The 14487-nt window shown below is 42.0% G+C and overlaps 2 protein-coding genes across 4 annotated transcripts; one reads left to right on the top strand and one right to left on the bottom strand.

The window, feature by feature from the left end:
- The first annotated feature begins 2577 nt into the window (after nucleotides 1–2577).
- LOC4345109 (uncharacterized) lies at nucleotides 2578–5585 on the top strand. Its single transcript, XM_015795454.3, has 3 exons — nucleotides 2578–2795; nucleotides 2880–3076; nucleotides 4994–5585. The coding sequence occupies exons 1-3, from the start codon at nucleotides 2682–2684 to the stop codon at nucleotides 5280–5282; spliced, it is 600 nt and encodes a 199-aa protein (XP_015650940.1). The 5' UTR covers nucleotides 2578–2681; the 3' UTR covers nucleotides 5283–5585.
- Nucleotides 5586–6197: 612 nt separating this feature from the next.
- On the bottom strand, nucleotides 6198–11998 carry LOC4345108 (disease resistance protein RPM1). Of its 3 annotated transcripts, XM_066303547.1 has the most exons (5): nucleotides 11701–11998; nucleotides 11254–11421; nucleotides 7828–10905; nucleotides 6896–6984; nucleotides 6198–6437 (listed from the first exon to the last, which is right to left on the bottom strand). In XM_066303547.1, the coding sequence occupies exons 2-3, from the start codon at nucleotides 11376–11378 to the stop codon at nucleotides 8691–8693; spliced, it is 2340 nt and encodes a 779-aa protein (XP_066159644.1). In that variant the 5' UTR covers nucleotides 11379–11421; nucleotides 11701–11998; the 3' UTR covers nucleotides 6198–6437; nucleotides 6896–6984; nucleotides 7828–8690. The 3 variants fall into 3 exon arrangements, with proteins under 3 accessions (XP_066159644.1, XP_025883435.1, XP_066159643.1); XM_026027650.2 differs by lacking the exon at nucleotides 6198–6437 and having other exon boundaries at nucleotides 6793–6984; nucleotides 7776–10905; XM_066303546.1 differs by lacking the exon at nucleotides 6198–6437 and having other exon boundaries at nucleotides 6793–6984.
- Nucleotides 11999–14487: the final 2489 nt, after the last annotated feature.

Raw genomic sequence — 14487 nt, 5'->3', positions numbered from 1 at the left:
ATAACAAAGAAATGTTCCGTATATTCGATCTGTTCATGATTTACTGTCTAATTTACATGTGTGAATTGCATGTGATTATGTTAGTTTACATTGCAATGTTATAATTTATTGATGAAATAAATTAAATCAATATGTGCTTATATATTCAACACAAACCACAGCTCTTTCAAATTTGGTCTTATTTTATCCTTATGACGACATTTTCCCTCCCAACCATCCTAAAGCTGCGTTCATTACTGAGGGTTAGAAAAACATAACGACGGATTAACGCATTATTAATCAAGTATTAGCTAAAACCATTAAAAATGGATTGATATGTTTTTAAAGCAACTTTTCAATAGAAAATATTAAAATAAACGCATCGTTTAAAAGTTTAGAAAGTATGCGCCTGGAAAAAGAGGAGTAGAAGTTGGGAAAGTGTTAAAAGAAGGAAAAGTACGAATTACCCCCCCCCCAACTATTGCGGTCGACCGAATTACCCCTCTGAACTTGAGAACCAGAACCAGACATCGCTCACCCTGAACTTTCAATACCGGACGAATTACCCCCTTGACCCAATTCAGACGGTTTTGTCCTACGTGGTTTATGCGTGGCACTCCAGTCAGCATTTTATTTTTTTTAATGGTAGGGCCCACCTGTCATATATACTCTCTCCCCTCTTTCTCCTCTTCCCCTTTTTCTCTCTCTCGTGCGTTCTCGCCTTCTCCGTAAGCAAGCCAGCGCGCGGCGGCGGGCGATCGGCTGGGGGCGCGGCTGGGCGACCGAAGGCGGCTGCGGCTGCGAGCAGAGGGCTGTGGGCACTGATTATGTCGGTCGTCCTCGTCCTTGGGCGGCCGAACGACGATGAGCACCTTGGCGGCGGCCTCGCCGACGCCCTCCGCCCCCAGCTTCCTCCCCTTCTCCACCACCAACCTCCCCTCACTATCCACCACGTAGATGCCATCCTCGACCACCTCCCTCCGTCCACGGTTCGCCACCACTAGCACCCGCTCCGTCTCTGCCGACCGCCACGGCAGCGTGCGCCTATCGGTCCAAGCCGAGGTCCACGTCCTCCTTGGTCCGCCTTGGCGTGTGGGCGAGCGCCACGCCACCGTCGCCCTCACGCCCCACCGGGAGCAGCAGCACGGTGTCGACCACCTCCAGCGCGCGCTCCAGCTCCGCCACGGAGTCCTCGGCGTCGATGGCCTCACCCGACTAGCGGAACCGTGCGAAAGTGAGCTCCTCACGTCGCCCAGCCGCGCCCGTCGCCGCCGCCGCCGCCGCTCGCCCGAGAGAGAGAAAGGGGGGAGAGGAGAAAGAATAGGGGAGAGAGTATATAGGTGGGCCCCACCATTAAAAAATGTTGACTGGAGTGCCACGCGTACGCCACGTAGAACAAAACCGCCCTCGATTGGGTCGAGGGGGGTAATTCGTCTGGTATTGAAAGTTTAGGGTGAGCGATGTCTGGTTTTCGGGTTTAGAGGGGTAATTTGGTCGACCGCAATAGTTCGGGAGGGGGGATAATTCGTACTTTTTACTTGAAAGAACATAGCCTAATTTAACAAGGGTCGGCACTCTTGGGCACAGTCGTATAAACAATTTGTATGACAAGATCTCGACAATCGTCGTTAAAGACTCCTTTAGAATAAAAGATTTATGGAGAAAATTTTATTGGGTTTGATTTCAATGGGAAGAATTCGTCTAGAACAAAGTAACAGTTTTGTTTAAGACTCCTTTGAAATTCTATTGGAACGTCTCAAATCATAAGAATTTTGGAGGACTTCCCACGTGAGGCCAAATCTCTTGGAAAGTTTTCTTCAAGTCTATCCCTCTACTTTGATTCATCTGTTTTTCCTACTGTCTATCCAAACTATCATTTATTTTCTAATCAATTCATAAGATTTGAGGTATCAACGAATTTGATCTTATGCTTTTTTTTATTCTTGCACTCTAAAAATTCTACTATGTTCCAAAGGACCTCTCAAATTAACCAGTGTAACGTTGACAAGGTTACGTAAGTGACGCAATTTCACATCTGGGAGAACCAAGAATATAATTGACAAGCTTATCTAATAACTAAGAATAATATAATTCACAAGCTTATCTAATACTCCCCGTTTCATATTATAAGTTGTATGTCCTTTTTTAATCATACTTTATTAAGTTTGACCAAACTCATAGAAAAAATTAGCAACATTTAAAATATCAAATTAGTTTTGTCAAAACTAAAATTTCATACATTTTGATGATATATTTGTTTTCTGCTAAAAATACTACAATGTTTTTTGTTAAACTTAAAAAAAATTGAATAGGAAAAAAAGTCAGACTTGCGATATGAAAGGGAGGGTATATATGCCCTCTTTTTTAAGCATCTATCTTTAACCAATTACACTGTACATGTGCTAAGAAGAACCAATTATGCCAAACCCCAGTAATCCCCACCACCCACTGCAATACTACTACTAGTCAATAACAAAAGAAAAGAAAAGAGGAAGAAAGGACAAGTAAGAGAAAGGGAAAAAGAGAGCACCGCGACAGCTACCCGGAACCGCGGATTTATATCGTCCCACCGACGAGTGGGCCCCACTTCCCCCACTCACTCACTCCTCCCTCCCACTCCCCACTTCACTCTCACAGCAACCGAGTACTAGTACAAAGTTCTTCGAATCCCACCGCCGCCGCCGCCGCCGCAGCATTGCGCGATGGCCGGATTCGCGACCTCGCGCCCCGCATCCCTCGCCCTCGCGGCGCTGCTCGCGTTCCTCAACCTCTTCGCCTTCCTCCTCGCCGTCGGCGCCGAGCGCCGCCGGAGCACGGTACGCGCCCCACGCGCTGTCCTCTCTCTCTCTGTCTCTCTTCCGGTGTGGTGGTGGTGGTCTCTGAATAGCGGGGCGGCGCAGGGGAAGGTGGTGCCGGACGAGTACGACCTGCGGTCCTACTGCCTCTACGACACCGACGCCTCCACCGTCTACGGCGTCGCGGCCTTCTTCGTGCTCCTCCTCGCCCAGGCGCTCGTCACCGCCGCCACCCGCTGCCTCTGCCTCGGCCCCGCGCTCTCCTCCCGCGGCTGCGCCGTCGCCTCCTTCGTCCTCTCATGGTACGCGCGCGCGCGCTAGCTAAACCCTATTTATATTTGGTGATTTTGAGCTGATTCAGTATGTCAGATTCGGTTCAATTTGAGCTTTGTTCGTTGCGATTGCGAGTGCACGCTTTGCGGATTCGAGTGTACGGAAATCTGTGCGGCTTTGAGTTGGTGAGTGAGGCGATAAACCCACCATGGATGCTTAATACTTTGTAGGAGCAAGATTTGGGGGTAAATCCGTTGGAATGATGACAAATGCATGGGGACACAAGAGTCTTGGATGCTTTCTCTAGTCCTTATTCTTGCTTCAGCAACTGACAGAACTGTTGTTTGGTATCAGATTGAGACAAAGCTCGAAACCGTTGCTGCTTTCGGTAATTTCTTGTGTCAGCACAAGCTTTTAGGGGACAGTTATTACAGCGAGTTTGTGAGGAAATAACTGCATAAATGGGCATTGATTCATTTACTTCGTTGGGCTCTTCATTTGGGACAAGTGTAGTGCAAGAGCAGTTTGCTCTTCTGCCTGGCCTCCATAAACTGAGGGAAAATTTCAGGACCACTGTCATCTGTGACTGTGATGTAGTTAAAATTAGATAATCCTGCTCTGAATCTAACAGGACTAGAGGCTTATCCATTCACACCATTTCATTCCAGGTGATATGTGAATCTATTTTATGGGAAAAATGTGAATTCCACCTGGCTAAATTTAATTGTATGAATAGATTCCCTGTTTGGACCATTACATTGACAAAGTCATCCAACATTGACCTGCACAAATCAAATTTGTTCTTTCATTCATATTGCGAAGAGCATATTGGCACGGCTTGATCTAACACGGTACAGTATTTCTGAGAAAACTTGTGCTATGACGGCGAAGTAAGGTGTCACCACCACCAAATTGATGTTTAGTCAGCTGATGGGTGTGATTCCTGCTTGGTGCTGATTAATGAGTGCCTTTGTTGAGAAGTTTTTTATTAGCATATTTTGTTACACGGACACCATTCTTCACTAACGGGTTAAAGTATTTAATTGATAGTATTTGGTGACGGTTCCAACAGCTAACCAAAATGTGGAACTGTGCAACAGTAGCTTATTGCAATGACAATCTTAGTTGCTCGAGCCATTTTGACTCGTTTGGTAGAACTTATGTTATGGGTTATTTGTGGTAGTCTTTTCAACAAAATCTTAAACCCCCCTGTTTTGTTTTAGTGCTACTGCCTGCTCCTTACAGATTAGTGATTGCTGTTCTTTATTTACTACCAGTTGGGGAATTAGACACCAAGGCAAAGAAAGAAGGGGAATGTTTCTTTGTAGTCGCTATTCTTGCTTCAGAAATACTGCATTCGGGACTAGGATTACTTGCAAATTGGCAGATCCAAAATAGCATTTGGCGATTTGTGACATTCTTTCCTGTGAATTAACCGACTTTGTAAATTGCACTCTTTCAAATTGGGTCAGAAATGGAACGATACACAAGGACTTTCTGCTTCCATATGTAGTTTCACCAGGTTTCCATCATACTAGTATAAGCTAATTCTGGTAGTACTAGGCTATAATAAGGTACTCTTACTGTCCATCACCTTGAGAATCAACAACTGCTTTCCCAAAGTGTAATTTCAGTGTTTTACTTTTATAAGTTGCTTTTAGCATATGATGTAGCAATGATTTATGTCCATTGTCTGCTACTACTGAACACAGTTGGAAAGCCTATGCTTGATCATTGTAAAGCCATTAGTAACTGATGTAAACTTGGGAGAACACTTATGTTTTTTTTTTTTAGCAAAAGAACGCTTATGTTAGATCAAACGTAGTTGTTAAATTCCATTAGGATCCGATTTAGCTGGCATTTCAAGGTTTTCATTGTGATAACCATTGGCATTTAGATCATCTGAACATCCCTTCTCATAATGTCCTGGCTTTTCTTGTTCGCAGGATAACATTTCTCACCGCAGAAGCCTGCCTTATTGGTGGATCTGTGAGGAATGCGTACCACACCAAGTATCTTGGTTACTACATGAAGCATGACTTGGTCACATGTGCCACGCTTCGCAAGGGAGTCTTTGCAGCAGCTGCTGCCTTGATGCTTATAAATCTCCTGGCATCTCTCATGTACTACTGGAGTTACTCGAGAGCTGCAACAGGTGGGTTCATCAAGCACCAGAACGAAGTTGGCATGAGCATGACGGATTACGGCCTTGACAAGGGTGGCTCTATGCCCTGAGTACTGGAGTAGCATCATGTTGCTCTTTGTTCATCTGGCGGCTATGACGAGTTACGAGATTTCTCAGCTTTCTGTGCCAGAAGGTATGTTCTTGCTGTGCACAGTGATGCAGTGGATGACACACAAATGCGGTTATGATATATAGTGGTAGTTTTATTGTATGTCTCTAAATTATTACAACGTTAAAACTCTTTAGGTCCTGGTTGTTAATTGTTATATGGCATGTGCCTGCTTGCCATTGGGCATTGGCTATCAGCACTACTTTTAGTGCAAATACAGGTTTAGATTGTTTGTGCTGGACAATTGAGGCCAGTTCTTAACAGGGGTGGTTTACATCAGGAACAACTCAAATGCACCAAAAAAAGGAAAAAAAAATAGTGGCCAACCATTTCCTTTGACAGTTTGACTGAGCCGTACGAAAGATCACTCAGCACTACACTTTAATAGTACATAGCTACAAAAATGTTTCAAATATTAACAAGGAAGCATGCATAATGCATCAGATTTTATCTGGTCATTCTGCCATGCAACCTTTTCTTTTTAAGATGAGTTTACAACGGTGACACATTTATCAGTGTACACGCTTCATTAGTCTTTTATAATTATAAATTATATTTAGATAAAAATATTTTTATTACAACTACTATTTTCAACTTCTGATATGATTTTTTTTTTACATTTGCTGACAACCTGCTTTTTGTATGTTTAACTAGACGCATTTTAAAAGCCATCTATTTGAGAACCGAGGTAGTGTTCGGGGTGTATTTTTCTTTGCCCGATTTATAACAATGGCTAATTCATATTTGAAAGTCTATGCGCGCTTATGTTGCTGGGTTGCGATGAATGAAGAATTTGTTGTTTCTTGTGCGTGATCCTTATGCATGGATTCCATATTGCGGAAAGCAAAACCATTTTGGGTCGATCAATAGAACTGAAACTTTAGAAAATTGGTTTCGTCAACTTTTCAAACATTGAGCAAATTGACTGAATTTAAACAAAATTTGCGAGGGAGAGGGGCGGGCAAAGGGATCAAAGGAACCAACGTTGCAGAAATTTTGAACCGAAATATAGAACGCTTCCATATGATCCATGTCATGGTGATCATCATCTCCGTATAAAAATGAATTTTCAACTTGTGCTTGAGATCTTCGGGACCTTTGAATCGTAGGAATGGAAAAATGAAGAAATATAAAAACGTAAGATTCTAATAGAAATACAAGTGTAAAACAGACGATTGCAAAACACATGAATGACCGTCTGATTTGATCACAAGAAAAACATAGGAATTGAACGAGAGATACTCAAAGGAAAATTTGTAAAAGATTGGAGCTCCTACTAAATTTTCTTCAAAATTCCAGAATTTTAAAGGATAGGATATGATTGTTTCAAAGGTTTTCATATGAAATTTTTCTATACGATTTTAATCCTATAAAATTTTAATGTTTTGTTTTCTCAAAATCAAATGGGCCCAATGGCTTAACGTACTGACCCAACTGATCACTAGAGAAGATTGGCCCCAGTAACTACATTTCGGTAAGTTGGTAATAATGACTATTAATGAAGCACATAAATGGTCAAGGACAAGAACATAAATTGTCATAAAGTATCAGCACCATTTTTTTTTTGAGGGAATCACCACCAAACTTTGATCCTGGTTTGTACAGCCTATGTGTGTTGTCTCCGTAGTACCGTGCGGCCATACCTGGTAGGATAGTATTAAACAACATTTTAGGCCATACATTTTAACTTCTTTCTCCAAAACGATTAATATTTAATAATTCTTGTCCTAAGTCTAAAGATGAAAAAAATGTCTACCAGTCCAAAACAATTTTTATATAGTAAATAGCAGAGAAGGATAAAAGTGTTTTTTATTTAAATTTTGAATCGATCAGAATACAAATTTGCCCCGTTGATTATTAACCCTTTTCCTTTAGGGCTCCTTTGGATGGAAGGATTTTTAAAGGAAAAAAATTGAAAGAATTCAATCTGCAGGAATAATTTTCATACGAATTATTTGGTTTATAGGAATATTTCAAAGGAACTTCATAGGATAGGATAAAAAATCCTCCACATTTTAGAGGAATTCTAACATGAGTTCTAACCTCATTTTTTTAAAAAAAAATCCTTTAAATTTCACTTCCAACTTTTCTCTCTCCCCCTGTTCTCTCTACCAAATCAACAAATAATCTTAAATTTCCTGTATTTTTCTCCGTGATGAATCCAAACACATATGTTTCAAGTAATTCCTATGTTCTCATTTCCAGGAGGAATCAACCAGCCATGACATCTCAATATTGTGTTTTCCTATTTATGTATTTTAATAATCCCGTGTTCCAAAGGAGTCCTTAACATTTGTAAACTTTTTAAAAGCGACTGATGTATGAAAACCAACTACACTCCATAGGATTAATATAATGAAACACTGGTTCAAATTAAATTGAGAAAATTGTTCTCATTTTTAGTTGTGCAACTTGTGTGTCAGACATGCTTTACCTCATGCATATAGTAGGCAGAAGTGGTTAACTGGTTATGGAGCTTTACTTGCCTTGTTTTACCGCAAGTTCATGGCTGATATATGATTTAGTCTTCCCATTCTAGCACTTTCTTGTAAATTTCCCCTGAAATGAGCATGTAAGGTCCAAAAATATACCTCCTTTAAGGATGAGAAACTCAATACCATCAGGAACATGGGCAAGTTGTTTGAGACCATCAAGTTTTAGATACTCAAGACTGATCAATGTTCCCTCATCCATGTAAATCTCTCTAACTTCTACCATGTCTTGCAAGGTCATCCCCTTCAACTTTGGGAACAAGGCTGCATGGAACCTTAGTTGATGCCCATTATATGTTCTCCGAAGATTTTTTTTTTTTGAACGACTCGCACGAGACGGTGCGAAGTTCTATTGATAGAGCAGGAAAAAAAGTATAAGATTATAACCCTGGAGAGTCGTAACCAGGAAAAGAAAAAAATACCACCACCCACACGACGACATCGCCAACACACACGCCCAGGAGAAGGCTAGTACCGGATCGGCCGCCGCTAAGCGTGGCCGACCGCCACTAGACCAACAAAGGCACGGCTGGCGCACCGATGCTCCACCACCGCACAAGCTTTGCCAACATGTGGGACCCCTGCACCGGTGTTCTCCGAAGATTTAAACTTGTTAAATTTGATAGCTTGGAGAGATATGGGATTGGGTCTTCTGTAAGATCGCACCAGCATAAACTCAGTCTGACAAGGGAATTTACATTAGCTGAGAACAATAATGGAGATTTCAGCACTCCTCCTGTCAACTTCCCTGTCAACTGAAGTGTTTGGAGTTCAGGAGGCAATTGCAAAGATTCCAGCCTGAGCAATTCATCTTGATTGCTTGCTTTCACATGTAATCTCAAGAGGTGTTGCATTTTTTATAGTGAAGAACACAATTCTGAGCAATAGTTACTCCTTACGTCCGAAATGTAAAGGCTCCTTAGTTGGGCCAAATACCCTAGCCTACTGACAAATTTTTTATTTGCCCGAATTTCATCCAAAGTAAGCAATTCCTTCAAATTCCAAAGACCTTCAATTGTTCCCATACCCAAGGAGTTACTGAAACTTGAGTGCTCATTGTACAGTAATTTCCAGACAAGTACATGCCTCAGTTTCTTCAATTTTGCAAACCCCTCTGGAAAACTTGTTACCTGAGTCCTTTCAAGACTTAAGGTCCCTAAATTGTGAAGTCTGGTGATAGTTTTTGGGAGTGACTTCAGGTTAGTATCATTGAGGCACAAATATTTAAGATTGAACAATTCCCCAATCGAATTGCTGATAGCCTCAATGGGCAAGCCTGACAAGTCCAGCACTGCAAGATATTTAGATTTGGGTGGAACAAAACAAGACCATGAACATTGAAGCATGGTTGTGTCAAAAACCAAAAAAGTGTGAAGCCTCGATGAAGCTAGGTTTGATGTGATTTCACTCTTGCATCGGATCAGCGACACACGACGAGAATCTGACACTACCTGTACAACTCCAGAAGTATCATCATGAAGTGAACTGAAACTCTCTTTTTCGGACATTTTAATGGCTAGTTCACGTACAAGATCATGCATCCGGAAACGTCGAATCCTGCCAAAACTGTTCCTCTCTACCACTTGAAGCATGCTCCGATGGACGAGTTCTATGAGATAACTTTCAGCAACCTCCTCTAAGCTGATTGATCCTCTTTGTTCAACAAATCCTTCTGCGATCCACAATCTGATCAGCTTCTTCCTCCGAAGGAGATGATCTTCCGGGAACATCGCACAGTATAAGAAACAGTTCTGCAAATGATTTGGCAGATGCCTGTAACTTAAATTCAAGATCCACTCCACATGACTTATGTCTGGATTGTTCTGCAACTCCCAAATTATTTGGCTATGGAAACATTTCCAAACTGCCTCTGTTTTATCTCTTAGTGATAGTAAGCTCCCCAATGCAACAATAGCTAATGGCAAACCTTCACATTTATTGACTATCTTTTCACCCCACTTCTGCAATTCCGGGGAGCAAGCATGATTTTCTGTTTTCCAGAATACCTTTCTGCAAAATAAAATCCATGCATCATACTTGCTTAGAGGCTCAAGGTTGATCTTGCAGGCATCTTCAGCAATTGCAGCTACTTCATCGATTCTAGTTGTAATGATTAATCTACTTCCCTTGCCACTATTAAAAAGGGTATCTCTAATTTCCAAAAGAACTGGAGCTCTCCATATATCATCTAATGCAATTATGTAACTCTTGTCCTCCAGAAATCTCTTCAACTCTTCTTTCAATACCTCAATGCCCATCCTTGATGTGTCGTAGTTTACTTCGCTGCTGTCGCCAAGTAGTTGATTCAACATATTTCTGAAGATATCATCCATTTTGCATGACTGTGATACAGAAATCCATGAAGAGCAATCAAAATGAGACCGCTCTCTCTTGAAGACATTGTAAACAAGACAACTTTTGCCCAAGCCACCCATACCACAAACAGCAACAATGCGCAGAGAACAATGTTCAGAGTACAATAGCTTTGTGAGGGTTTCTCTGTATTCATCAACACCTACAAGCTCATTGTCGTCATAATCTGGTACTTGGCTATGCCTGAATTGGTACACTCCTTGTTCATCGTCATAGTTTGGTATCTCAGCATCGGGTCTGCAAATCGTTGATTGTACCCAGCGGTCTCTCCTACTTGACAGTTCCTTGAGCTTCAGTTTTACCTTTTCAACCTCAGTAGCAACCCTATCCAATGAAAACAAAGACTCTGGTTTCTTGACAAATTTCTTTAAATTACCCCAGAATCCCTTACCCTGGTGTTCACCAACAACATATATGAACTGATCCACAATATCTTCAATGTCATATGCCAACCTCCTGACTTGGGTTATCCAAGTTTCCAAGACATTATCACGGCAATCCCGAGTTTTAACTTTCTTGAGAAATGCATTTATAATCTCAAGTTCATCCTTCACCAATTCCATGTTAGTCGGAAGTGCTACGACTAGTTCAGATTTTTTTGCAATAATGGGTCTTGACAGGCTTAACATTTCTCCTGCCACAGCTATACTTATCTTCTTTATGGCTAGAAGAATTGCAGTCTCTGCCATTCTCTTGTCACTGTTTTTCAGCAGTAGGTAGTTCAAAATCAGTTCCCTTGTAAGGGTCAATTATATACATAAACGAAGAAAGTTATAATGCAAATGGTCACATGTACATAAACAAAAAAAGAAGTTATAGATTGAATAAATGGGTGACTAAACCTCCACTGAATCTGTTGATGATATTCAAAAATCAGTAAGCAAAGCAATTTCTTTCCACTGAATCATTTCTTTTTTTAAAAAAAAATATTCTACATAATCTAAGTCTTTCACCAACACATAGTCCATCCATCGACTCCAAAAGGTAAAATTATGCTGCTATCATACATCAAACGCAAGTGCGAATAAGAAAAGAAAATACCTCTACCTCCGTTGCTTGATCAAACTGGAAATCCTGCAAACTTTGGCTGGTTGATTTGGACTTTTGGATCGTTTTTTCCAGCAAGAAGGGAAAAGAGGATCCTTGTAACTTGCCAACTGCCAAGTGCTCATATAGATATGGAATTGCTAATAAGGAATTGCTCTCATCCAGATCCTACGCCAGTTCAGTTACAGTGAAGTCAACTCATTGGGAGAATCGCACAAAAAAAATTATATATACTCAATGTTATTCAAAGACATTAAGAAAATGCAAAGGTTACACAATCCCCCCCTACCCTCTCTTTCTGAAGCAATGCTAGATTACCTACCTCAGTGACGAGATGTATTGTTAGCCTGTGAGGAATATGCTATCAATTTCTCTGGATCAAGTTCTTCGGAAAAAAAAAAGAAAGAAAAAAAAAAGAAGAAGAGAAACTCTGAAGTCTGAACCAACCTGTCCCTCTTTTGTTCCGCCTTTCTTTTATGGCCGTCGATTTGACGGTGGTAGAGCCTGGGCGGTGCGCGGCGACTATGGTTGTGCTGCAGATGCGCGCGGTGGAAGAGCTTGCATTTGGCCGGCTCCGCCCGTGGTCGCTAGGGTGTGAACTGTTCACTGTGGAGGCGGCTACGGGCTACGGCATCGTTAGTTTGGGGCAACTGCCGTGTGCCTTGGCGGACACGAGTCGCCTTGGTTAGAGGGACTGGAGGGATAAGAATTGGGTGTTTGAGTTCAGAGCATGTCTCTAACGTCTGTTTGTTCTCTATTTCTTCCTGGCCTTTATATTGGGGCTGCAACGATTTGTTGCTGTGCTGAGGGGTGAGGATCCTGAGACGAAGGCCGGAAGGGGTGAACTGATCATATATCCGTCAGTCCCGTGCCGACACGTCCTGGGCTTACGATTTTCGGAGTTCGGGTCTACAGCTCAAAATCGAATAAAAACCTATGCGCACCATCAATTTCTCTATTTGCTGACTTTTGATCTCGAGTGCTGATTGCTGAACATGTACTGGAGGCTGTATTTAGTTCACACCAAAATTGAAAGTTTGGTTGAAATTGGAACGATGTGATGGAAAAGTTGGAAGTTTGTGTGTGTAGAAAAATTTTGATGTGATGAAAAAGTTAGTAGTTTGAAGAAAAACTTTGGAACTAAACACGGCCGAAGTATTGGTGTAATTTTTAGGGTTTTCCTCGATCAAACAGGGGAGATATGAAAGAGGATACTCTGAGTCTCTGACTTACTTCCCTTTGACTTTGACGATATGTTGACTTGCTGGTAAAGGACCCACATATTAGTGACGCAAAATAGAGGGAATGAGTCAAAGTCAGAGGATCTCAATCCGGGAGATGTCCCCTCAAGAGGATAATGCTTTTTTTTAAGCAGAATTTAAGATAAAGCTAAGTGTTTGTAAATAATTGCCTCTTCTTGCATGATTGAAGTAATTCTTTATATTGCAAAAAAATTGTTTCAGTAATATAATGAAGGGTGCATAGCTAAAGTGGTCCTCCAAGTTTCATCCGAGGCTTAGTTTAGTCCTTGATGTTTCAATCAATCTATATTAGTCCTTCAAGTTTCCATATTAGTTCAAACTTATCCTTGAACCCAGTTAGAAACCACATGGCTAAACATAACCAACAACTCTCTTGATAAATGACACTTATACCCCCTCACTTATATTGTATATCGAGTAGCTCCCCTTCACATTGATTCCATAGAACATTTAATTCGTAGAATTAATTGGCATTCAAGAACTCAAGAGTATCCAAGAACAAGTCGAACACTAAGAACGTCAACACTAACACAAAGAACGGGTAGACATCAAGGAGGAAGCCGCCGCCACCGGGGTGGGAGGGGAGGGCACCACCCTTGCTACCGCCTCCCCTCCCACTGGATTTGGCGGAGGGGAGGGCGCTGCCGCCTCCCCGTGGGAGCCCGCTGCTCCTGCCACCGCCTCCCCTTCCGCTAGATCTAGCAGAGAAGAGGGCGTCGGCCCTACCTGCCGCCTCCCCTCTCGATAGATCTGACAGAGGGGAGGGTGGTACCGCTGCTGTCGGGCCACAGCAAGATCCGGCCGCCGCCGTTGGGATGAGAGAGAGATGAGCGCGCGCGGGGGAGAGAGAGGGGAGCGCGAGAGAAATTGGAGACCAGGGAGAGACCGAGCCCTCCTCCCGGCCTTATCCGCTCGAGATCAAGAATGGTTGGCTTAAGCTTGGCTTGGTTTTCACAGGTGTTAGTAATTTTAAAATAACCGATACTTGTAATATATTACAGGTGACAGTTTTAATTAACTAAGTACCTATGATAAATTAAAGATGCCGGTTTTGTAGAGGCGATTTTCAAATTGCCTCTAAAATCTGGACCTCTATAGTCGTGAGACACTTTTTAGAGGCACTTTCTAAATCGCCTAAAATACTTTTTGTCGACGTTTGATGTCGTGATTCCGGTATTTGCATAGTATGGGGATCATTGGTACTAGGATATATGCGAGATTGTAATAAAAGAGATGGGGACGAGGATTTTTATACAGGTTCGAGCCCCTGAATTGTCAGGTAATAACCCTACTCCTGTTGGCCGAAGCCGGTCGTTGTTCTTATTCACCATAATCACACCAATACAATATTTGGGGTAGCCTATCTATCTATTGTCGACTTGGCGGTCCGAATTACTGACTCGTAGTCGACAACAGGGTAGTCTTCCTCCTCGAATCCGTGTCCGGCGAGATCAAAGACAGTGCTATGTCTCTCCTATCAGTATCCGTAGACACCGTAGGGGACTAGCCATGCTTATCTCTAAAGTCGATATCCGGCGTCTTGTCTTGGCGTATGTTGGCTTGTATATTGATCTATTATTGCGTGTCCCCTCTCCTCCTAGGAGTCTTGTATTTATACCCATAGGTGTCCCCTTGTCCAAGTAGAACTAGGAAAACCAATATGGATACAATCCGAGTAGTCCTTATCGTTTCCATGTAGAACTCTATTCATCCTTCCTTATGCGGAACTCCTCCTATATCCGAATGTTGTTTCCGTATAAGACATGGTATGTGGTGGGTCCTGCCGAGATTTAGTCAACTACTATTAGGTATGTGGTATCCATAACCTTGACATTTTTACTCTAGAGACACTCTTAGCATATTTTGTTAATTTTATCTTGTAGAGACATTTTTCCAACACTTTGAAATTTGCCTCATATGTAAAGGCATTTTCTTGAGGCATTTAAGCCTATGTAGAGGCACTTTTTCGAAT

The sequence above is a fragment of the Oryza sativa genome, chromosome 8 (assembly GCF_034140825.1).
Source record: "Oryza sativa Japonica Group chromosome 8, ASM3414082v1".
Classification (NCBI taxonomy): domain Eukaryota; kingdom Viridiplantae; phylum Streptophyta; class Magnoliopsida; order Poales; family Poaceae; genus Oryza; species Oryza sativa.
The sequence above is the reverse complement of the archived record's forward strand: the minus strand, read 5'-3'. Positions and strand labels throughout refer to the sequence as shown.